A 26,253-nucleotide genomic window follows, 5' to 3' on the forward strand; every position below is an offset into this window, starting at 1 on the left:
CTAAGCCGATATGGAGGGAACACCCAAACCCAGGAGCACCTCACCCTCTGTTACCAGGCAACAGCTGTTCAGACGTAGCACTCGAAGCGACCTTGACAACTTTAGTGTTTGCTGAAGCAGCTCTAGGTTCCCACCAACACACTTTTTCCAGGAAATGTTGAGTATCTCCAGAGCAGGGGGGGGTACACGGAGGCTTCCGCTAAAATTGTAAAGCTAAGACCATCAGTGACTCGAATCCCATGAGAGACCATACACTATATCTGTGCAAAGAGAGCCGGGACAATATATTACTAGACCCAGGGCTGAAAAGGTTGGGCTTGGGACACTACTGGCAACATTAGAAAGCCAAACTTGATTAAATGGTATTCACCATCAGCTAGGATCTTTTTGATTTTCTTTGTACTTACAGAGAAAGGAGTACTTGGAGAGCGGGTCAGAATTTCCAGGGTGTGACTTGACTGGCACCTATGGGCCACAACCGTGTGTGGCCCCAGTTCTAATTCAGAGATGGGGCCAAGCTTCTCTGCAACTCAAAAACAGCAAGCTGTATTTGTGTTTATTTCATACAATTAACCAGGCACGATGCCGTGGCTTGACTGAGAATCGGCTCAGCTCCTCAGCTCGTATATTCAAAAGTTTGGTTCCCAGCGGGTGGAACTGGTTTCCAGAAGGGTTGGGGGTGTGGCCTTTTTTTACAGATCTGTGTCTCTGGGGGTGGGCTTTGAGATTTCAAAAATCTTGCTCTCTGCCTGGTGCTTCTAGATCAGATGTAAGGTCTCAGCTACTGCCCCAGCACCACGCCTGCCTGCTGCTGCAGCCGGCTCCAACGCCGTGTATGATGGGCACCGAGTCATCCTCTAACCATAAGCAAGCCCCAAATTAAATGGTTTCTTTTACAAAGTTGCCTTGGCCATGGTGTCTCTTCAAAGCAATAGAAAAGTTACTAAGGCACAAAGAAAGAACTAGCATATTCTGCACAGTTTTTAAATGCTAATTAGTTCTCAGTTGGCTCCTAAGTTAAAATTAATCATAAGAACTTATTCCCAAGCACAATAAGCAGATTTAATTGTTCTGCTTTTTTAAAATAAAGAATAATATTGTTCAAGGAGAACTCTCACCCACTCTAGGAACAGAGGCCTATAATAAAGAGAAGTCAAATTTTCTATTTTTCCTATAAAAGTGATATAGAATTTATATCAGGTTGACCAGTACAATCACATGAATGATGTGATTTGTGTAATAGTTTCCCTATTCTTAATTGATTATACAGCTAGAAGTAGAAGAATCTGTCTCTCTAGAGCAATTTTCCCAATTAGGAGGTATATTTATGAAACATCATATTGGTCCCAAACTTAGTGTATCTTCTGTAATTTTTCCAAAAGAACATTGAGTGTAAAATGTCTCATTTTGTGTGTTTACCTAAGTGATGAATTATGGACTCCTGTGAGAAGCCTACTTATTTGCTTACTTAGTAATAACCAAAAGTAAAGAATGCGTTAGGTAGGAACATTACACAACCATACAAATAAGTGCATGAATTAGATCTCATTCTTTTTTATATAAGATTTATTTATTTATTATATGTAAGTACACTGTAGCTGTCTTCAGACACACCAGAAGAGGGCATCAGATCTCATTTTGAATGGTTGTGAGCCACCATGTCGTTGCTGGGATTTGTATTCAGGACCTTCAGAAGAACAGTCAGTGCTTTTAATCATTGAGCCATCTCTCCAGCCCCTAGATCTCATTCTTTTTATTTTTTTTCATTTTTCAATTGTTTTTATTTATTGAAAAGGGAAGTAAAGGTAAATAAAAACACTTTATGATAAAATTAAAGATTTACATGGAAAATCAGATAAACATGTTAAAATTGACAATTTTCATGGAAAATTAAAGAGTAAAGTGGTAGACATGTAAAACATTGCTAAATTAATTGAAATATGGGATAGAAACATTTACGATAGAATTGAAGATTTACATGGAAAATATTTCTGATAAAATTGTAGAAAATGTACAAAAACATGTTAGAACTGAAGATTATTATGGAAAATTTTATATAGATATAATAAAGGTAGGTATAAAAGTATTCCTAAGTTGATTGAAAGTGGAATTATAAACATTTTCTGATAAACTTGAAGATTTACATGGAAAATATTTCTGATAAAATTGAAAAATATAGAAAAACATGTTAAAATTAAAAATTATCATGGAAAATATATAGATAAAATGATAGGCATAAAGATAATTCTAAGTTGATTGAAGGTGGAATTATAAACATTTTCAGATAACATTGAAGATTTACATGGAAAATATTTCTGGTAAAATTCAAGAAACATATAGAAAAATACGTTAAAATTGACTATTTCATGGAAAATTTTACATATAAAATGGTAGATATAAAAACTCTCTCTAGGCCGGGCGGTGGTGGCGCACGCCTGTAATCCCAGCACTCTGGGAGGCAGAGGCAGGCGGATTTCTGAGTTCGAGGCCAGCCTGGTCTACAGAGGGAGTTCCAGGACAGCCATGGCTACACAGAGAAACCCTGTCTCGGAAAAACTAAATCAAAAAAAAAAAAACAAAAAAACAAAAAAACAAAAAAACAAAACAAAAAAAAAAAAACCTCTCTAAATTAATTGAAGGTGGAATTAGAAACATTTGTGATAAAATCAAAGATTTACATTGAAAACATTTCTGATAAAATAGAGGAAGTATATAGAAAGACATATTAAAATTGAAGATTATCATGAAAAATAATGCAGATAAAATGGTAGACATAAAAATTACTAAATTCATTAAAAGGGGAATTACATTTTCTGATAAAATTGAAGATTTACATGAGAAATATTTCGTTAGTCTGTCTTTTTATTGGAGAGTTGAGTCCATTGTTGTTAAGAGATAATAGGGATTGTTGCTTCCTGTTATTTTTGATGTTATTTTTATGTTTGTGTGGGTATCTTCTTTTGGGTTTGTTGGAAGAAGATTACTTTCTTGCTTTTTCTAGAATGTAGTTTCCCTCCTTGTGTTGGCATTTTCCATCAATTATCCTTTGTAGGGCTGGATTTGTGGACAGATATTGTGTAAATTTGGTTTTATCATGGAATATCTTGGTTTCTTCATCTATGATGATTGAGAGTTTTGCTGGGTATAGTAGCCTGGGCTGGCATTTGTGTTTTCTTAGGGTCTGTATGAGTTCTGCCCAGGATCTTCTAGCTTTCATCATCTCTGGTGAGAAGTCTGGTGTGATTCTGATAAGTCTGCCTTTATAAGTTACTGGCCCTTTTCCCCTTACTACTTTTAATATTCTTTCTTTGTTTAGTGCATTTGGTGTTTTGATTATTATGTGCCTGGGGGACTTTATGGTCTAGTCCAGCCTGTTTGGAGTTCTGAAGGTTTCTTGTATGTTCATGGGCATCTCTTTCTCTAGGTTAGGGAAGTTTTCTTCTATTATTTTGTTGAAGATATTTACTGGCGCTTTAAGTTGTAAATCGTCACTCTCTTCTCTACCTATAATCCTTAGGTTTGGTCTTCTTATTGTGCCCTGGATTTTTTGGATATTTTGGGTTACCAGCTTTATGCATTTTGCATTTTCTTTGATTGTTGAGTCAATGTTTTCTATGATATCTTCAGCACCTGAGATTCTTTCTTCTATCTCTTGTATTCTGTTGTTGATGCTTGCATCTATGACTCCTGAATTCTTTCTAAGGTTCTCAATCTCCAGAGATGTCTCACTTTGTGATTTCTTTATTGTTTTGATGTCCACTTTTAGATCCTGGATGGTTTTGTTCTGTTCCTTCACTTGATTGTTTGTGTTTTCCTGTAATTCTTTAAGGGATTTTTGAGTTTCTTCTTTAAGGACTTCTGCCTGTTGACCCATGATCTCCTGTATTTCTTTAAGGGATTTTTGTATTTCCTCTTTAAGGGTTTTTACCTATTGATCAATGTTCTCCTGTATTTCTTTAAGAAAGTTATTTAAGTCTTTCTTGAAGCCCTCTATCAGCATCATGAGATACTATTTTAAATTGAACTCTTGCTTTTCCGGTGTGTTGGGGTATCCGGGACTTGCTGTGGTGGGAGAACTGGGTTCTGATGTTGCCATGTGTCCTTGGTTTCTGTTGGGAGGGTTCTTGTGCTTGCCTTTCGCCATCTGGTTATCTCTGGTGCTAGTTGGTATTGTTGTCTCTGGTTGGAGTTTGTTCCTCCTGTGGGCCTGTAAGCCTGTGTCCTTGCTCCTGAGTTCAAAAGTTAAAACACTCCCTAGATCTCATCCTTGACACAGGTACTTGCTTACAGCCCAGGCTGGCCCCAGTCTTTCGGTCCTCCTGCCTCCACCTCCGGGTATTGGGATTCCAGGCAGGCAGCACATACTTTGCCTTAATTATAAATGTTGACAAAGGCTATGAAGAGGCTCCTAGTTTAGGTCGCGACTGTGTCAAACAGTTACACAGACCTCTAAGTTGTGGGAACTACCAGGAAAGCACAGACACTGAAAGTCAGACATTCCAGAGATGAGAATCAGGAAAGGATCAGAAAGAATCTGTCCGTGCTGGAGAGAGAGACATTCAGCAACATGGGGTCCATGTAGTCCTGAGACACTATAGGAAGTACACTGCCCATCTGTAAACTGATGAAACCCAATTTGTTTTAAACGGAATTTACAGACTCTCGATAATATTAACAGGGAACATTTGTTGAGTACTGTGAGCCAGGTGCTTTCTCAGAACTGTTTGTGTAGGAAACATAAGGTTCTGACAACCTCATGATGCACACAGGGGTGCCACAATTTTTACTGTTTTACAGAAGAGGAAGTAAAAAAAGATGACATTTTGGAGAACTTATGGTCACATGGGCCACAAGAACCAGCGCCACATGGGATTCAGGAGATCTGATGGCAGGTGTGCTGTAGTCAGGAAGTGGATCAAACAACCCTGCACTGAGTAACTGTAATGAACTTCAAGGCCTTCACAGATACTGTCAGGCACATCCTTAGACACTATAGGCCCTATGCTAAACATATCAAGCCTGAACGATCTGTAGCATGGGATATAGATGGGCTGCTGGGACAGGGTGTGAAGAAGTACACAGCAGAGACCACATATGTGTGGGCAGAGGAGAGCCAGAGCTCTCTAAACATAGACTTCTTAGAACTTGGAGTGAGTGATTCTTATTAATACTAGAAAATAACCACTTATGTCTACTAATAGGGTACATTTGTTTCATTAATTACAGCTCTGTCTGGCCCATGGTACAATGGTTTGTTTGTTTTTTTTTTTTTATTTTTTTTATTCGATATGATTTATTTACATTTCAAATGATTTCCCCTTTTCTAGCTCCCCACTCCCCGAAAGTCCCGTAAGCCCCCTTCTCTTCCCCTGTCCTCCCACCCACCCCTTCCCACTTCCCCGTTCTGGTTTTGCCGAATACTGCTTCACTGAGTCTTTCCAGAACAAGGGGCCACTCCTCCTTTCTTCTTGTACCTCATTTGATGTGTGGATTATGTTTTGGGTATTCCAGTTTTCTAGGTTAATATCCACTTACTAGTGAGTGCATACCATGATTCACCTTTTGAGTCTGGGTTACCTCACTTAGTATGATGTTCTCTAGCTCCATCCATTTGCCTAAGAATTTCATGAATTCATTGTTTCTAATGGCTGAATAGTACTCCATTGTGTAGATATACCACATTTTTTGCATCCACTCTTCTGTTGAGGGATACCTGGGTTCTTTCCAGCATTTGGCAATTATAAATAGGGCTGCTATGAACATAGTAGAGCATGTATCCTTATTACATGGTGGGGAATCCTCTGGGTATATGCCCAGGAGTGGTATAGCAGGATCTTCTGGAAGTGAGGTGCCCAGTTTTCTGAGGAACCGCCAGACTGATTTCCAGAGTGGTTGTACCAATTTGCAACCCCACCAGCAGTGGAGGAGTATTCCTCTTTCTCCACACCCTCTCCAACACCTACTCTCTTAACATCAATGGACTTAATGCCCCAATAAAAAGACACAGACTAACTGACTGGATACGTAAACAGGACCCTACATTTTGCTGCTTACAGGAAACACACCTCAGGTCAAAGACAAACACTACCTTAGAGTAAAAGGCTGGAAGACAATTTTACAAGCAAATGGTCTCAGGAAACAAGCTGGAGTAGCCATTTTAATATCAGATAAAATTGACTTTCAACCCAAAGTCATCAAAAGAGACTCTGAGGGACACTTCTTGCTGGTCAAAGGAAAAATACAACAAGAACTATCAATCCTGAACATCTATGCTCCAAATGCAAGGGCACCCTCTTTCGTAAAAGAAACTTTATTAAAACTCAAAGCACACATTGCACCTAACACAATAATTGTGGGTACAATGTTAAAGGAAGATTTAATGCATAATATATATACACGAAGGTTAAAAGCAGGGCTGTTTTCACCATTATCCAAGAGTCACCATGGAAACCCACTTCTGGTGTGCCTGTGAGAGTGTTTCCAGGGAGGGTTAACTGAAGGAGGAAGACGCTTCCTGCTACGTGCAGCCTTATGGCACTGGATGGGGGTCCCGTCTCTGTGGGCTGGGTGCCATGGGGCCACACCTTTGGCACTGTATCTCACACATTCTGTTGCTGTGACAAAATGCCTCCAAAGGCTGGGTATGGTGGTGCCCGCCTACCATGCCACCACGCAGGGGGACCTGCTGAAGAGTGGATAGTCTGAGTTCTGTTTGAGTTACAGTGTGACCTTGTGTCATAGACAAGACAAAACAACCAAAGGAAAGCAAAGGAGCAAAGCCTTGGCTCTGTAACCTCAGGCTTCAGTGACACAGAGAGTGCGCAATGGCGCAGAGCAGTGCACCTCCTAACAGCCAAGGAGAGGAAGGAGAGGAGGAGCACAGGGAACAGAGGATAAGATATGGCTATCAGGGTCCTGACCCGGATACCTTCCTCTGGCGGGGCCACGCCTCCCACAGATCCCGCCATTACAAATAAAGAGCCTACTCAGCTCCGAGTCTATCATGGCTCCTGCATTGGTAAAGGAAGAGTCCCCAGAACCCAGATACCTGGGGATTCCACTCCAGTGGGAATCAATCCTTCCACGTGTGAAATGTGGGGAGACATTGCCCATTGAAATCATAACAGAGTTAGCACAACAAGACTGAGACTATTGCCCTAGAAAGGCCAATGACTGATCAGAAAGGCTGACCTGGCCCTTGGATGCTACCCAGAGAACCTGGGGTTAGGAAGCACTTTCACAGATCCCTAACTAACAAGAGTAGCTTTCTGTGCCTAACCTGTTTGTAATAATAATATAAATTATGACATCCTAGTTTTCCCTCTGTGAGTCTGGAATTCTCAAATGTTCTAGGGATGGGACATCTGTACGTCTGAAGCCATGGGCTTGCCGGTTCGGGTGAGCTAAACTAGGAAAATATTTCACACATGGTGACAACTCTTTGCTGGAGTAGTTAAATGTGCCTGTGCCACTCCATTGAGAGAGAACTTTTGGGAGATTGCTCTTGGTATCCTTAGGGCTTTGCCTCAAAAAAGTTTTTCTTTCCTGATCTTATTTTCCCTTATTCTTGAAGTTTTTCCTTATTCCTGATCATATCTCCCTGTAATAAATCTTTGCTATGAGTACTTGAGTCTGAGACTTAAGTCTCCCTCTGAATCAATGAATGATGGTGCTGTGGACCCCGGTACTGAATGCATAAAGTTCATTTGGGGAAATTCCACAATGTCCTGTCACCACTAAGCACCTCCCTTCACTTGCCAGCCATGATAGGAAAAAATTCTAGATCCAGTGGACCATGATATAGCCTAGGATAAATGCCCTTAGGATTCCTAAGAGAGCATTAAGTCCTGTGGGGAATGACTGCCGGGTGGTCAGCTAAGTGCAGACATGAGTAACTCTCTCATTCCACCCTCCCCCCCCCCCCCGACTCATAGCAACCTCAGTTCACATTCCCTCTCAGCAAAATTACAAGTTACCAGACATAGACTTCTCGTGTTGGCTTAATATAAAGGTAAATACTACTCAAAACTTAGGGTACAGATAGGTTAGGGCGCAGCAGAGGCAGGAGGACAAGTTCAAAGTCATTGTCAGTTAAATAGTAAGTTCAAGGCCAGCCTGGGCCATATATGAGACTCTGTCTCAAATAAATAATAAAAGTAAAATAAATGCCACTGTCATTTATATGACTTTAAGGTCACTTTTAAGAGGATATATTTCCTGGAAAAACAAACAAAAATGTCAAACAAATAGTCCTTAGTAACTTTTCTGCATCTTAATCTTGGAATGATTGGTGGGGGTTGGGATTCTCTCTCATCACCGGGCAGTGTCTGCTGGGAGCTGGGAAGCTCTCTTACCAAGGGGCTGTGAAAGTCTCACTTTGTAAAACACTTCTGTTAATCAGCAAGGACTTCAGTGCTGGTAAAAACCACAGCCTGCTGAGTAGGTTCTCTGAGGAGCCGGCCGCCCACATCTCTGTTGGGTGACAAATCCAGTTCTTCCAGATTGGAGAGTAAAGGGACAACCTGAGCTGTTGAAATATCACCTGTGACATGTATGAAGCATCATTTCACAGTCGTGGGAGCATCTGGCTCCCACAGGCCTCCTGACCTGGTGTCTACCAAACTCATTGTATGACACCACCCTCCCTGGAACTTGCACACAGACCATACTGCTACCAAATCAGTCTTCCTCCAGGTCTTCCCCAGGTTTCTCTATTCCCAAACCTCTCTGTAGACTAGATGGCCAAAGCAAGGAACTGTGTAGCCAGCTGAACAGGTGCATCCTCAAAGCCTCCACCCAGTTCCTTGTCGCAGGAGAGGTCCAGAATCCTCAGCACACCCAAGGATGCAAAGGCAGCATCTACAAAGCAGGTCCCAACCCAGGGCCTGAAATTCGTATTGTGAGTGGGAGGGAAAGAGTGCAGGAAGGGAGGGCAGGAGAGGGGCAAGTGAGCATGCCCTCCTGGCAAAGCCAAGGGGGCAGGGGTCCTCAACAGACCCAACAATGACCTCACGAGCTCGCTCTAACATACCAATATGGCTGCCGCTAACTCTTGTCTATGAGGACACTTGACTATGCAGCCAACTACTATTGAGCAAAAACCTTAGATTTACTCAGGCTGCCAGTAAGAAGAATGTTGAAGGCTCTGAAAGTCACAGGGAAGACAGTGTCACCCCCTATAATAAGCTACTCTACACGGACACGAAGTCTTCACCCTAGATGTCTCTGAAGCTGTCATTATTGGTTTTATCAATATCAGCACCTTCCTAGCACTGAGCACAAAACAGAGCTGACACCTTCAACAGCGATAGTGGAAGGGGGAAAGGGAGGGGAGGGAAGAGAGGGAGGGGAAAGGGGAAGGGCAGGGAGGGAGAGAGAGAGGAAGAGAGAGAGAGTCTCTTGTGTAGTATATGGTTGCATCACTTGTTAATTAAAAATCAACAACTATGGCCTGTAGGAAAGGGTAGAATAGAAGGTCGGACATCCGGTAGACAGAAAGGATTCTGGGATAGGGCCAAGCACGGAGGATTAGGGCCCCAGACATAGAAGATGTTCATGTGTAACTGAGGACCAGGTAAACAGTCATGAATAGAATAATGGGATTATTAAATTACAAACCAGGGAACATGTCTCACTATATGGCCTAGGTATTTATAAATACATTTGTGTCTCAGAGCCGTTACTTCCGGGAGCTTGGGGCTGGGAGGAAAAACACAGCTTACAGAAAACTCACTACAGGCATCTTTCCTATGTTCTTTCTGGGACAAATTCTTCCAACTCCACTTATCCACAAACACTCCGTCCTGTGATGTGAGGACACCGTGTACAAGTTCAAGTGTTCGAATCTTGCTCCCTCGTTGGAATGTGCAGAGAATCTGGGGCAACTTTCCTCCGACGTTGCCGTTCCAGGATAAACTCAGTTCTTCAAGGTCAGGTATCATTTCAAGAGCGCCTCCTATTACAAAATGTCCCCGTGATTCAACGGGTGCTGGCTCCGAAAGGCAGAGACGTCATTCACAATCAGAACAGCCAGTAGTTGGGGCGATAGAAGGTGGGGCAGACACTGCCCCTAACAATAGTTGGGTAAGCACTTAGGGAAAATAGGAGTTTTCACAGTTTTTTTTCTTTCTTTTTTTTTTTTCAGTGTGTAATTTAACTTAATTACATTGAGGCTTTAGTTGCAGTTGAGAGTTAAGACAACTTTTAGTTTTAAAAAAACGCCCCCCATTTTCATGATTTTGTTTTTGTTTTTGTTTTTTGGATTTTTTTTTTTTTTTTTGAGACAGGGTTTCTCTGTGTAGCCTTGGCTGTCCTGGAACTCACTCTGTAAACCAGGCTGGCCTCGAACTCAGAAATTCGCCTGTCTCTGCCTCCCAGAGTGCTGAGATTACAGGCATGCGCCACCACCACCCGGTGTTTCATGAATTTTAAAAGGTAGGTTAGAAAAGTGAAGGAAGTATTATTTTGGAGTTTAAAACAGATTAACATCTACTCCAGTTCGTCTGGTTTATAGATGAAGTCGTAAGACCCAACGAGAGCTGGCTGTACAATGGCGGCACTGAAGAGCCCTTCAGACAGGTGCCTGGTCAGCTCTGTTCTGTCCCCATCCTTACCCACAGTGCTCAGCACAAGCTGGAGGCCAAAGCACAAGGCGTTTGAACAGTCACTCAACGCCTCACAGGAACACCATTTCCCAGAATGCACCTGGTCATCCACACTGGAAGAGACAACCTTGACCATCTGTCATAGAGGGATCAGCTTGGAAAGATACTTCGAGGGAAGACATGTTTTCTATTTTTGTGTCTAAACTTTTAATGTGTGTGTGTGTATGTGTGTGTGTGTGTATACCTGTATGTATGTCTGCACAGTTGTGCACATACACAGGGAGCTATAGAATAGCCTCTGGTTTGGTACTTCAGGTGCCTCTGTCCGCCTCGGTTTGTTTGTTTGTTTATTGGCCTGGAGCTTGCTGGGTGGGCTGGCTGGCTAGCAGGGCCCAGGGATCCGCCTGGTTCTGCCTCCGGGGCCCTGAGATTCTCAGTCTGTGTTGCCATATTCATGAACGTATGTATTCAGCTTACATACATTCCGAAGTTCATGTTTACAAGAGAAGCTTCTTATGAGGTGAGCCATCTCCCCAGCTCGTCTATGCTTATTTTTCAAGCTGATATAGAAAGAGCAGTCATGTTTGAGGGGAGGAGTTGCCACACCCAGTGTTTGAACGTCCTCAGGGGTAAGTCTGCAGCTACTCAGCCTCAGGACCTTTAACTTGCTAACAGATGCATTTGCTGAGGGAGAGAGTGGAGGGTCCCGCTGGCAAAATCATCCCAGGAGACGTCTGGTTCTTCCAGGTCTGAGGGGAGAGGCAGAAATGAAGTGGGCAGAAGAAGATGCAGACCTGTGCGTGTGTGATTGGTGATTTGTGATGAGCTCAGGGCCTGTGTGGGATTATATGAAACCGCAGTGGGCAGGCACGCTGACAGTTAGGAAAGCAGGGGTCTCTTGCTCACAAGTGAGGAAATTACCCCATTTGCATTTCCTGTTTCTTGCGATATTTTCTATTTCTGTAAAAAAAGCACTCTGTAACAGAGAGATATTTTCACAGGAGTCTCTAGAACTCTCTATGCCATTATTGAGCTGTGTGACAGAATGGGCAACTCTGCTCCTCCTGCCATCACTAGAGCTGTTACTGTTCTGCGCAGACTTCTCTCTAATGGGCTTTCAGACTGGACCCCGGAGAATGCGCCAGGGCCAGGTCAACAGAGACTGAGACTGTCTGCACATTGTCTTTCTCATCTTGACCCTCCCTTCCCAGCCATCACTCCCTTACATTTATTGAATATTATTAATTTTGAGACAGGATCTCACTGTGCAGCCCTGGCTGGCCTGTAAATTACTGGGTATCGCAGAAATCCACCGGCCTCTGCCTGCAGAGGGTCAGGATATGTGTCTTCACCACACCCAGCACTGTTTTAATACTTAGACAGCATTGTGGAAGTTTTGTGAACAAACCTTTCTGAGCCTCTATTGGAGCTTGTTCAAAAAGTAAAGCTACCCTCTGTGGAAAAATTCTCAAAAGGCGTCTTTATCTTTAGGAACAGCAAGGGTAGAGGTGGCCACGTGGAGGAGGCAGGAGTGCTTGCAGGCTGCAGGGGCCCATCCTGAGTTTTAAAAGATTATCAGCCTAGACAGCTGCACAGAGGGCTTCTGTGGCTTCAGGTCAGATAGTCTGGAGTCACCAATTCTGAAACCACAGCTCCAGCAAAAACCTCTTTCTAGCAAATCACTTCCGCCACTATATCCCGTTCACCACGACCAGACTTTATAAAGGATAAACCACTGACTACATCCCACAGCAACAACAACAGCAATAACAACAACAGCAGCAACAAACAACACAGGAAAAGAAAAGGAGCCTTGCTCTCTGACGCTAACCACTGAGCTGCCTGCTGCTACCTGCTTTCATTCCCATGTTCCTTTGAATTCATAAAGGAAGTCAAGCCTCCTTCCTGTTGGTAACTTCATAAACTAGATGTGACTACTGCACTCAAAACACAGGTCAGTGGTAAAACCAGCTTCCACCAGAGTCCCCTGAGGACTGGCTGGGACACAGGACCTAAGGCTCCAGAATGTTTGGCTTTGCTCCCAGAAGCCCAGGTGACTTTGATCCCTAAAGCTTGAGCTTATAGTTTCCTGTGAAGAGGTGGCTGGATTCTAGGGCTGGAGAGATGGCCCTGTGGGTAAGGACACTTGTCCACTCAGCCTGAAGACCTGAGTTTGACCCTGAGCCCCTGTGTCATAGAGAGAGAGAACTGACTTTCTCAAGTGGCTTCTGACTGATACACATGAGATGTGGCAGGCACACGCACATACACACACACAATACGCTAATTAATTAATGTAACTTAAAAACGTTTTTAAATAGTCCTGTCTCATAATGACATAGATTTTAATTAAAATTAATTTTAATGAATTAAAATAGTCCTATGGTCTAAATATCTGAGTTTCTTCTCCTACTCTGTGCAAGCCTTGAAAGCTAATCTCCAATGTAATGGTGTTAAGAGACAGGATCTTGGGTGGGGGAGATGGTTCAGTAGTTAAGAGTCCTGGCTGCTCTTCCAGAGGACACAGGTTCAGTTCCCAGCACCCATATGGTGGCTCACGGCCATGTGTAACTCCCATTCGAGGGATCCAGTGTCCTTCTCTGGCACTGATGGCACTCGACACACGGTGCACATACATACAGGCATGCAAAATAAAATTATGACATAAAACTTTTACAAAAGAGGAAAAAAGATCTTTATCGGGTAATTAATTCATGAAGGTGGAACCTTTCTGAGTGTAATTAGTGGCTGTAGTAGTTTGAATAAGATGTCGTAAGTCTTTGGCATTCGAATCCTTGGTTATCTGTTAGTGGCCCTGACTGGGGAGACTTGATGAAGGAAGCGTGTCACTGGGGCAGGCTTTGAGGTGTGGAAAAGCTACACCGGTTCAGCGTACACTCTCTGCGTCCTGTTGGTTGGAGATGTGTGCTCTTGGCTGCTGTCTCAGCCCCCATTGTCTCCCTGCTGCCCGCTACCTCCACCCCACAGTTACACACTCTAAGCCTGTGGAGCCAGAAGCCTAAAACAGACTCTTGCTCCTGTAAGCTGCTTGGTCACAGTATGTCATCACAGCCAGGGAGAAGGGCCTGGTGTGCTAGCTCAAAGGAGTACCTCCCTGCCACTGTGACAGGATAGGCTAGAATCCACCCGTCATGTATGAGTGAGCTGAGACCTCACGAGGCCAAACCACATTGTCCTTGGATATTTCTGGCTCCACACAGGCTATAGATTAAGACCCATATAGATTAAGACCAAGATGAGGATGCCTAGTTAGAATGCACTTCTGTATCTCTCTATTGGCAGACACATGCAGTCTCATCAGGGGCTCATTTTAAGGTCTCCGAGAAGCAGAATACAAGAGCCGTATGGGGGAGGGGAGGGGCAACAAGCATTGCTACTTTTGCTTGTTAAAGAGGTAAGCACTAATTGCTGGAACTGGCAACAAACTTTGTTACTTTTGCTTGTAAAAGATGTAAGCAATAATTGCAGGAAGTTACACTTTTTTGTTCCACAATTCTGAACAAGGCAATACGGCTTTAAGTTCTGTAGGGCTCCATCTCATGCATTGGACTAGTGAGTTTATAATCCTCGGGAACAGATTTTATCTCAAAGAACAAGATGCAGCCGCCCAGGTTGGTGAAATTGCTCAGGAAGAAAACAAGTGAATTGATGCCCTAAGCTCAAGCCAAAGCTGTGAAGCTTCAGGAAAACCAATTAACTTTTTTTTTTTTTAAGGGAAGCAACCACAGGAAGCTTTTAGTTGTTCAAAGAAACAGTGCCTTTGGCTGTAAAACAAGGAACAATCCAGCAACGGTCAATACTTTCAAGACCAATGCATCAAACTAGATTCTTATTAGTTTTGTTTTGTTTCTGTTTTGTTTCACAATAGTGAGCTCATGGGTCCCACCCAGGCCAGCTTGAAACCTCCTACATAGCCAAGGGTGACTGTGAACTTGTGATCTGGTAGTTCTCCCAAATGTGGTGACACAGGTGTGTACAGAGCTAGGGTGCGAGCCAGGACTCCGAGAAAGCCAGGCACATTCTCTCTCCTGACTGAGAGACTAAGAGATCAGGACTTTAATTAACAGTGTTTGCTTTTTAAATAAATAGTGGCACTGCCGCCTCCTGAGTGACTAGGACCTCACTTTAGTGTAGGTTTTGACTCATCTTTCCATATAAAGACCTTGCATTCACCATACAGACCAGCTTCCTTCGCATCCACTGCTGTTAGTCCATTACTGTTCAAGTCTAGACCTGTGTCAGCCGTCCTTCTGCACAGTTTCTTCCGGAACCAGTCACCTTCTCCCATATTGGATTTCAGGTCTATTTCTAAGTCAAGAGGTATAGCTCTATAAAAACAGAGAATTTGCTCTTAACAACAGTTAAAAATATAAACACCCATGATAAGGTGGGGAAAGAGACAGGTCACAGCCTTGAGGTGCCTTAAGAAGCCCCCAAGGTGGGAGATGGGGCCCTGGACTAACCACTGGCCCCTGTTCTGGCTATCAGGTGTTGAGACTCTGCACCCTACAGCCAGAGGCAGTCAGGGGCTTTCTTCTCCTGGCCAGCCCTGGGCTCCTCAGCTTCCGTACTGAGTTGTGCACTGAACAGCTTGCATGTCATTAGTCTAGCATTTCAAAGTCGTGCTGTTTGAAGACCGTTTGTCCCTCTCTGGCCAATGCAATGGAGGTAACTCCCAAAACCAACCCATACTACAATCATAACAAAAGAACATGATGGTGGCCTCTGTTGAGTGAAAATGTACAATTTTTAAAGAAATAGGTATAGCATACTGAAATCCTGTGCACATTTTAAGTCATAAATGTACAGATATTTTTACTCACCCTAGCAAAAAAGCTTTAAGAGCAGCCAGGTATGGTGGCATATATCTGTAATCCTATTGCTTGGAAGGATGAGCCTGGAGGATTACCAAGAGTTTGAGACAACTTTGGTCTCTAGTTAGTTCTGTGGCAGCTGGGATTGCATAGCAGGACCATGTCTTAAAACACAAAAGTTGCAAAGGCACGTAGTTAGGGAGAGATGTATTTGGTGCTAGTGAGAACTAACGTGATCATAAGTTTATTTTAAAGGAGTCAAGGTAACCAAACTCCACTTAGCTGTGTGTCTATGCTCCCATGTTCTGTTAAACAAAACATCACAAAACAACAAAAAACCCAACAACAGACCATCAATCAGGTGACAGACTTCTATTAAAGTGATGGTGTTGCCATAGGCTACCAGTAGGGGGCAGCACCACACATCGTTTCACATTTTCCCTATGGAATGTTAAGTTTTATCAAGGCTCATTGGAGTCGAGGTATTTGGGGGAGGGCTGGTAGAACTGAGAGACCTAGGAAAAACACACACCCAGCCAACTCAGATTTTTAGATAAACAAGGAATTGTTTTTAGTATATCTCATGATCGCGTATAATCCATCAAACAATTTCAGGTTTGCATGGGGCAGGGAGCAGAGGGCACCTGTGTATCTACTGTGCCAGTAAACGCGGACCATCTTACCCAAACCTAATCCAGAAAGCTCAGGCAAATTCTTTCAGAGCCTCGGGGCCCAGGGGACTAACATTTAGCAGCACAAGTGGAGCCAGCATCTGAACCCAGATGTCCTCTGTGTGTTATATGTATTTGTGGGTGCAACTCCTGGGCCTTAAAGTAGTTCTCCACATTACATTTTGTTGCTTTCTCCAGTGTTTTTTAAAGATGTATTTATTTTTATTATCTTACGTGTATGAGTTTGGTTTGGTTTGCTTCATTTTGGGTCCAACTTATAATCATGCTTATAAATTCCAACCTTACCAAAGTTGTCTGTCTGCCTTTTCTTTCTTCTTTCTTTCCTCCTTCGTTCCTTTCTTTTTCTTTCTTTCCCCTTTCTATTCTTTCCTTCATTCTTTCTTTCCTTCTTTCTTTGTATTTATCTTTCATACTTTCTTTCTATCCATCTTTCTGTCTGTCTTTCTGCCTTTCCTGTCTGTCTGTTTTTCTTGTCTGTCTTTGTCTTTCTTGTCTTTCATTCTTTCTTTCTATCCATCTGTCTGTCTTTCTGCCTTTCTTGTCTGTCTGTCTGTCTGTCTGTCTGTCCCCTCGAGGTACTTCTCTGCCAATCTTTTTTCCCTTTACTGTCAGATATCTGGAAGGATCACTTTGTGTGTTACCAGTCCAGCCTCTAAGCTACAAACACCAGTTTGCCCTTTACCTCAGGCTGACATAGTCACCTATCCAACAATGACCTCTGAACTAACAGATTTACAAATTTCTTCTCAGTCCAGTAGACCCGTGGGTATCAGAGGCCCCTGAGGCAGCTCTGTTGGAAGAACCGGTTCAAATCGCAAGTCAGTCAGGTAGATTCAGCTCACCTTAATCTACTTTCCTCAGACCTGGGCTTCCTCACCTACGGAACACAGTTCATGCCTGACTTGTTCCTCTGGAACAAAATAAGGGGACAGGGGACCTGAGAGGCACTTGGTAAATATCTGTTCAATGAAAAAAATAATTTATATTGTCTTCATAGTTCCTTAATTGCCAAATAATTCAACATGATAAATATTTATTAAAACATTAAAATGAGTGCATCTTTATGAGCAGTCTTTGCCATCTCAGCACGGTGTGCATTTCTACTTGGTTTCGTCTATGGTCCCTTCCTAAAACATATCTCTTACATTAGTGTGTAAAACAGAGGGGCCTGTGTCCGGTGACAGACCACTGGGGACCGTTTCCTTGTGGTTTATCCTGAATAAAGCTGGAAGTTCTCAGGGTGTGTTTGGCCGCTCTGCAGTGCCTTCCCCAGATGCTCCCTTACACATTAAATCTCTTTGTTTTCTTACTTCTTCACAGCCAGGAACCCTGGGGCTTTCGTGGAGCACCGGTGTTTGTTGGTAACAGGACATACAGTTCAGGGAAGCAAGAGCACATGCTCCTGAGCTCAAAGACTGAGCTACCGGACGCTGTCTTAGTCAGGGTTTTATTGTTGCAAAGAGACACCACCTTGACCAAGGCAGCCCCTAAAAAGAACAACATTGGGGCTGCTTTACAGCGTCAGAGGTTCAGTCCATTATCATCAAGGTGGGAGGCGCGACAGTGGGCAAGCCGACTCCGTGCTGGAGAGGAGCTAAGAGTTTTACATCTTTATCTGAAGCAGCCAAGAGGAGACTCTTCTCCGTACCGCGCAGAGCTGGCACTAGGAGACTTCAAGGCCCGCCTACCCAGTGACACACCTCCTCCATCAAGGCCACACCCATTCCTACAAGGCCACACCTCCTAATGGTGGCCCACTTCCCATGAGTCAAGCATATTCAAACCACCACAGAGATGAACACAAAAGAAAGCAGTTCACAGGCAGAAAGCACCTGTTAGCAACGAGAAGCCCAGAGACAGTGACACTGGCCTGGCGGACGGCTCTCAAAAATGTGGTAGGCTTTTGTTTTGTTTTATTTTCTTGCATTTATTTATTTACTTACTCGGGAGAGGGGGACTCTGTGTCAGCGGCAACACATATAGAAATCAAAGGACAATTTGTGGGAGCCGGTTCTCTGTCCTGTTGCTGAGTGAGTCCTGGGACGTGATGTTTCGACAAGGGCCTTTGCCTGCTGAGCCATCTTGCAGGCCCAAAGGCTATCAGGGTTGCTCTCTTAAAAATGTAAGTGGGATCCACCAAGTGGCGATGTCTCCGAAGTGAGTGAAGGGGAGTGTCCTGAGGAAGGGTGTTTCTGGCCACGTGCTACTTGCTTGCAAGGACAGGACAAGTCCCGAAATTTCAAGCAAATTAACCAGTTGGGAGTACAGGAGGCTGTCGGGAGTCCAGGGAAGGGCAGGAATCCTGGAGTCAGCTATGCGGTCTGTGGGAAGTCCATGCCTGGGTGTACAGACTTTCTCTCCAAGGCAAGAGAAACTTAGCGAAGGTATGTAAGCAGACGGGTGATAAAAGCATCCTGTTTAAAGGCAGAGGGAGGGAGGACTGGCAAGGAAGCAACCCCAGTGTGGGAGAGGAGTGAGCAAGTGGGACAGCTGGCCCAGCAAGTGACAAGGGGACCCAGGAGAGCAGTGGAGCTCAGGAGGCAGGTGTGAGAGTCGGGTGGGACCACGAGCTCTATGAAGAAGCAGCGTTGGACCTCGGCTGGGTGTGAGTTGGACCGTCAGTGGCGGCCGCACGCACGGCAGGGATGACCTCCTAGTACAGCTGCTGGGACTCCCCGCAGGCTTTTTAGGAGCCCAGCACACACTCGAGAACTCACATGAGCAAGCCTCTGACAGGCAGCATCCTTGTCAAAGCAGCAGCACATTAGCTGTCTCTCTCTTGAGAAAAACGTTTAAAGTATATTTAACTCATACGCTGGGAAAACAATTGTATTTGGTATTTGATGCCAACAATCCTATAGAAATATGGGCTACTCACAAACAACAGCAAAACGCTGTAATTTGAGCTGATAGTTGCTAATGGTAGGTGGCCGCAGGAACTCTGTACGATTCGATTTTTGCATGTTTGTATGGATGTTGTAAAATGATTTAAGCACATTTATTATCTCTCTTCCCTTCCCCACCCAATGAAAAAAAAAGCTGAGTGTGACAGTGCATACCTGTAACATACCTGTAACATACCTGTACTGTCCTGTAACAGTGGCAGTGCATACCTGTAACATACCTGTAACATACCTGTACTCTCCTGTAACAGTGGCAGTGCATACCTCTAACATACCTGTACTGTCCTGTAACAGTGGCAGTGCATACCTGTAACATACCTGTAACATACCTGTATTCTCCTGTAACAGTGGCAGTGCATACCTCTAACATACCTGTACTCTCCTGTAACAGTGGCAGTGCATACCTCTAACATACCTGTAACATACCTGTTCTCTCCAAATAAGGTGAAGATAGGAAGAACAGAAGTCAAGGTCCATCTTCAGCTACATTACAAGTTGAAGGCCATCCTGGACTACATATGACCAAATCTTTAAAAAAATGACCAATGGGCTGGTGAGATGGCTCAGTAGGTGAAGGTGATTGCTGTCAAGGCTGAGAAGCCAAGCTCAATCCCAGGGCCTGCATGGTGGAGGAGGAGAGCTGACTCCCAAGTTGTCCTCTGACCTCCACAAATGGGCGTGGCGTACACTAAGCTCCTCCCTCCCCCACACAAATAAATGTATTAAACATTAAAAAAAAAACTAAACTAAACTAAACTAAACCCCCAAACAAATAGGGCCATTAAAAGCTCACCAGGTTAAGACAATTATTGAGTTTGGTCTTAGGATCCACATAGTTGTCCTATGACAGCCATAGTTTATCACACGAGTTCAAGTGCAGATACACACACACACACACTCATACTCACACATGCATACACACACATGCACACACAAATCAACAAATAACTATAATAAAACATAATCAAAATATTTAACCTGATAGTGTTTTATAGGGCCAATTGTAATAGTCTTATTTTGGACGTTGGCCTTTCCACTTGTGATACCGTATTTATAAAGCATGGCGTTCTTTCCTCTCCATGCTTCATGGTCAAGTACTGAGACCATGTATTCAGACCAAGTACTGAGACCATGTACTCAGACCAAGTACTGAGACCATGTACTCAGACCAAGTACTGAGACCATGTACTCAGACCAAGTACTGACAATGTCCAGTAATCTATTGCCTAACTTAAAGCAGCCACAGAACTTGTTAATTCTTCAAATGTTTTCCAGTGGAGCAGTGCTGTCTCCACTTGGACGTGACTTAGCCAACCTCTTTGAGGGTGGGTCCTGAAGAAGCAGGAGCAGAAGCGGCAGCTCCCACCAGGGGATGCCCCAGGCACTCCTCCTGGCCTGCCACCAGCACTCTGGTGCAGCTCGGGGATGCAGGAGTTGCAGACTTTCTGCTGGCATCCGGCTCCTTCCCTATCTGCAGGCGGATTCTTACCCACTGATGATTTCATCGCATTAGTCTGGAATCTTCTTCTTGATGTCATCCTTGATCTTGCCTTGACATTTCTCATCCTCAGTTGTTGCCTTCATGTTAAAGGCGTAAGACTCCATTGAATTCCAGGAGAATACCTTATCTCTCCGCTTCATGTGTTCATCTTTGTCCTCCTCAGCTTCCTGGACCGTGAGTTCTATATCCCTGCAGCCCAAGCATCCCCTGCCATTGGTGATGGTGACCTTGCCCTTCTTTTGTGTAACTTTATCCACAGCAGAAACACCGAGGATGCCATTGGCGTCAGCATCTACAATGGCTTTATTCTGAGGAACACCACAGGGTGTGTGTGTGCGCGCGCGCGCGCGGTGTGCCTGTGACTTCAGATTTTCCAAGCAGGCTGTTGCCCTGGGTTGTGGCTCTTTCATTGTCATGAGCACGCCTGGCTGCTTGTCAGAGTCTGTGGTGAAGGTCTGGGTCTGCTCGGTAAGAAGGGCGGGAATGTGTTTGATAGGGGGTTGTGTTAGTACCAAGGGGACAAAAGCCAGAAGGGCTTGGACATGTGTACTGCAGACACGAAGAAACTATGTATGCCAACCCAAATCACTGTACTGAAAGGGTGTGACATCCAAGAGCACCAAATCCTGAGCATTCAGGATCCTGACCATTGGAGATGAATTAGACTCGTCTCCAAATACAATGGCCTCCTGGACAGTTGCGCTGTAAGCAACAGCTTCAAGTTAATACTTGCATTCAGTTCTGTTCCACTGAAGCCATCTTGCGGAACACCCACCAGGGCAGTATTGTGGATTGTGACTTGTCTAGTTTGGCGTCTTTATGGCCTCTTCTACAGGGTTCTCGGTGCCATGGAACAGACCAGCATTCTACTCTTCAACTCCAGCATGGGTCATGGAGGTATGGAAGTCAGTTTCCTCACAGAGAGAACCCACGCCAGTCCTGGCCTGGGTGTTAGAGGAGAGGGCGTGCTTGGTCCAAGCACGAGCCGTGTGTAGAGATGGCCTGCTCTCTGATCTCACTAATGTGCTTCTTGGGCTTCTGTTTAAACTCAACAATAAAATGGTTGACCTTTTGGTTGTCCAAGTTTTCTCCACCCAAGTATGTGTCTCTGTCTGCAGACTTCAAAAGCTCCATCCTTAATAGTGAGGACCAATATATCAAAAGTACCACCTCCAAATAAAACATCAGCACATTCCTTTCAGCCCAGCCTTCCTATCTAAGTCATAAGCAATAGCAGCGGCAGCTGGATCGCTGATCATTCTGAGCACACTGAGGCCAGCAACGGTTTCGGCATCTTTTGTTGTCTCTCATGGAGAGTCATGGGAGGAAGCTGGCACGGGGCCCATGGCACTGGGAACAGACTTCCCAAGATAGGTCTCTGCAGTTTCCTTTATCTTTGCGGTCTTTGTCAGAACCGTGGACGGCACCTCCTCTGTGTAGAGACAGTTTGTCTCCCCCTTGTGTTCTGCATGGACCTTAGGCCTGCCTACGTCACACCACCATGAAGAGCCAATGGTTCATATCAGACTGAACGACGGCGTCATCAAACCTCAGCATCATCAAACGTGTATCCAAGACATTTGGCAACAAGAACTGGGCTGGCGGGGTTCATCAAAACCTTGTCTTTCATAGCATCCTCAGTTAATCAGTGTCGGTAAAAGCAATTGCACTTGGCGTGATTCACTTGCCCTGGTCACTGACAATTATTCCCATCCTGCTAGGCTGGAAGACACCCACACGCAGTGGTGGTGCCATGATCAATGGTAACTGCAGGTCCCTCAGACATGGCTGCTTACGTGTAGGCCCAGCTCTGCCGGTAACAGATCCCTGGGAGCTGCCCCCTGCTCATGCCCCCTGACAGTGTTTCAGAAGCTGCATAGAACATGACTTCGGAGAGGGGGACACAACATTCATGCTCACTATTATAATCCCTGTTCTAGGAATTTATGTTTTAAATGACTGAAGAGCAATGAGAGAGGGAATTAGAAGGGAACCCCAAGGCATCATGGGAGCACATTTCAAATGGGTAATGGAGACCCCTGCTAACAACTGATAGATTTGTGGAGTGTCACAGCTGTGTGAGATGGCTCTCTGACTAGTTTTCCGGTTGCTTCTCTCCCCCAGCCTTAGCTCCCACTATTCTTAGCACGTCTGTCCTCAAACCACGTGGGGTTTCGCTTCTCCAGCTGATGAGTTTGCCTCATTTCATCCATGGTCAAGTTGAGTGCGGCCTTTTTCCACACTCAACAGCTTTCTGGTGCTTTCTGTTTTCAAGGGTTTCTGAGAAGAAACAGACCATCAAGCCTGTAAGGCTTATTTCCCTACTCTCAACCCTTCTGTTTTCATTGTTGTTAATAATTAATATAAAAATGGGAACAGTGTATGACCCAGCATCCAGGAACCAGTAGATGGGTATCAGATACAAACACAAGGCAGATTTCAGTGTGCCAGTCTGTCCCACGATACTGCGTGACACACAGATCACTAAACACTTCGGCTAGGGAGTCGAGTGTGTCAATACATTTTAAATGTCCAATCTGATTACAGTTTCCTTGTAAAAGCTATCGTGCAGAAGGATTTCCCCAGGCCTCTAAATAGGGCTGGCCATTTACAGAGCTGTCTCTAGAGCTGGCCTGGTTTCCTCTCTGTGTCCCCATTGTCATTTTCACACCTTCACTGTTCTTGTCCCTGAGCCCAACACCTCTTTAAATATATGCCGGTAGTAAATTGATTCATTTCTTAAACATAAAAGAAAAGACCGTCAGGCAATTTCTGTTCAAGTCAGAAGAGGTTCAGTAGCGAACAAGACACTCTTCTTCTCTTCAGTGGTATTGCAACCTTCACCTCAGGGATTACATGGGACCAGGCTACCAGGGAGAGGGGACACAGGAGGAAAGGAACCCCCGGGAGAATTAAGCCTTCCTTAGAGACAGGTTCTGCACAGTGAATGAGCACCAGTCGCTGGGAGTTAACTACACAGATCAACGAGGCCGGGAAAGGACAGAGAACTGTATCGGGTGGTTAGGAAGTTGAGACATGAACCTGAAAAGAAAGAAATGGCATTTCAAAATATACTAAGTAAGCTTGTATTTGTTCCTGTTTCTTCAAAAATGTATTTAGGTGTCTGTATCACAGTAGAAAAAAAAACATACAAGAATATCTATGTAGCTGTAGATATCTTTATGCTTCTGCCTCCTGGGGCTGGGATTAAAGGTATCCATCCACCCCACCCACTCACAGCCTGTTAGGTGCCCTTTGAAAACACTGTGTTTCTCCCCTTGTAAAATATCTTCTCTGTGGTACTATGTTGTAGAATGGCCCGAGAAACATTTTATACAAGGAACTCTTTAAACCAATGGTTTCTCAGCCTTCCTAATGCTGCGACCCTTTAATATAGTTCCTCATGTTGGGGTGACCCACAACCATAAAGTTATTTTTATTGCTGCTTCATAACTGAATTTTGCTACTGTTATGAATAGTAATGTGAACATTAGTGTTTTCCAATGGTCTAAGGTGACCCCTGAGAAAAGGGCATTTGATCCCCAAAGGGGTCTTGACCCAAAGGTTGAGAAACACTTCTGCTCTTAAGTGCTCTTACAGAGGCTATCTGGAGGGAGGGAGGCCACCAATCTGCCCTCCCTCCCTCTCTCTCTCTCCCTCTCTCCCTCCCTCTTTCCCTCCCTCCCTCCTTTCTTTTCAATTTCCTTTTCCTTCTCTCGTTTTCATTTATTTTTCCTGACAGAATCTCACTGTGTAGCCCTGGCTGGCCTCAAACTCAGAAAGCTCCCCCTGCCTGTCTCCTGTGAGCTGCCATTAAAGGCGTGCATTGCCACACCCCGCCCAGCTTGCTTCTTCACTTTAGGTTAGAGCAGCCCTTAGCCCCATACACCCAGAAACATCAAAGGGACCAGACAATTGCCCCAGACCACGGCACCCCGGAGCTCGGAGCTCGTCAGAGTCTCATGGGTTGGATAAGAAAGAGGCAGGAAGGACTTTTACAGAGACTGATGCCTAAATCCATCCACAGCCTGCACCCTCAGCGCCACCATCCCCCCCCCCCCCCCCCCCCCCCCCCCCCCCCCCCCCCCCCCCCCCGTCCACAACCTTTCTTCGGTGGTTTTGCAATCCCAGCCCAAGACTCCAGGCCTCTCTGCAGGGTTTCACCTTTGGAAGTTCTACGCAGGCTCGCAGGCTCGCTTCTGGAGAGCTGGCTCAGAGAATGGTTTGTGATATTTTCCCCCCTCTTCCTGAGCGCACTGACTCCAACTCCCCCAACTCCCCAGGTCTTCAGGAGAAATTGTCTGGTGGTGTTCCAGAGCAAAGGCCTTCGATCAAGTGGAGCCCCACCCATTAACACGAGCCTGTCAGAAGATGCACAAGGCTCAGGCATTTGATCGGCCCCACCCAGTTAGCGAGCCTTGCCAGGCTGTTTGCTGGGTACAAGCACACCTGGCAGCAGGGAACCAGGAAGGCCAGTGAGCTGAAGAGGAAATCAATGGGAAAGGGACTGAGCTAGTCAAGAGCTGGCGATACAGGGAAGGAGGCACACGAAGGGTTAAGGGCCAGCATCTGAGTGCATCTTAGCACACAGTCTTTTGAGCAGGAAGTCACTACACTCACGTTTTATTTATTTTTCTTCAAAAAAATATGTCTTCAAAGACTGAATTAGGCTGTGTTCTCCCTTTCAGCTTGGTAATGCTGACTTAGCACTAACTTTTAACGTTTAAGATGTTATTAGTAGGCTAAAGTTATTTTCCATGAAATCCAAAGAAGAATTAATATTTGATCTACTTCTCTCATATAAGCTGCTTTTATTTGATTCCTTCTGGATAGGTGAGTAGTAATTAATTGTCTTCGCTGTCCTTACTTTTGGACTGAACATTAAAAAAATTTTTTTTTGGAGAGTGTTTCTCAGGGCTTGTTTTTGATCCGGTTTTTATTGTTGCTTATCAAAGAGAGATGCATTTACCCCTCTGCAAAACATAGGCCATTAAGAGGAATGGATACAAAAAATGTGGTATATATACACAATGGAGTACTATTCAACCATTAGAAACAATGAATTCATGAAATTCTTAGGCAAATGGATGGAGCTGGAGAGCATCATACTAAGTGAGGTAACCCAGACTCAAAAGATCAATCATGGTATGCACTCACTAATAAGTGGATATTAACCTAGAAAACTGGAATACCCAAAACATAATCCACACATCAAATGAGGTACAAGAAGAATGGAGGAGTGGCCCCTGGTTCTGGAAAGACTCAGTGTAGCAGTATAGGGGAATTCCAGAACAGGGAAGTGGGAAGGGATGGATGGGGGAACAGGAGGAGGGAAGGGGGCTGATGGTACTTGCGGGGAGTGGGGACCCAGAAAGGGGAAATCATTTGAAATGTAAATAAAAAATATATCAATAAAGAAAAAAATTAAAAAAGAATAAGAAGAAAGGAAATCTTGTTGCGTGGAAGCACGGGGTGAGAGCCTTGAGTACACGCTGCCGAGACGTGAGCCAGTTACAGCAAAGCGGGGTCTCGAGGAGACAACTTACATCAAGCTTCTGAAATAGTCAAATGCATGCAAACAGGAGGATCTGCTTACCAGGAGCCAAGAAGCCATCGCGGTGGAGAAACAGAAGTGAATGGGGAGACTCGGGCTGTGAGGTGGGATGAGAAGAAAGCCCCGCCCACCCGGCCATCCGTGACACCGCGGGATGGGTGCAT

General features: G+C 44.6%; 1 protein-coding gene and 1 pseudogene across 1 annotated transcript; both read right to left on the minus strand.

Annotated features, from left to right (window-relative positions):
* On the minus strand, positions 1-26,253 carry Lrrc31 (leucine rich repeat containing 31). The gene is given in 11 exon segments (XM_052180977.1): positions 1-199; positions 8,355-8,458; positions 8,460-8,522; positions 8,744-8,859; positions 9,734-9,955; positions 11,211-11,279; positions 11,282-11,353; positions 14,808-14,953; positions 16,172-16,179; positions 24,682-24,742; positions 26,132-26,253. Coding segments are annotated over 11 exon segments (1,182 nt in total).
* Positions 20,341-22,321, minus strand: LOC127682460 (heat shock cognate 71 kDa protein-like; annotated as a pseudogene).

This window comes from Apodemus sylvaticus, chromosome 4 (assembly GCF_947179515.1).
Source record: "Apodemus sylvaticus chromosome 4, mApoSyl1.1, whole genome shotgun sequence".
Classification (NCBI taxonomy): Eukaryota; Metazoa; Chordata; class Mammalia; order Rodentia; family Muridae; genus Apodemus; species Apodemus sylvaticus.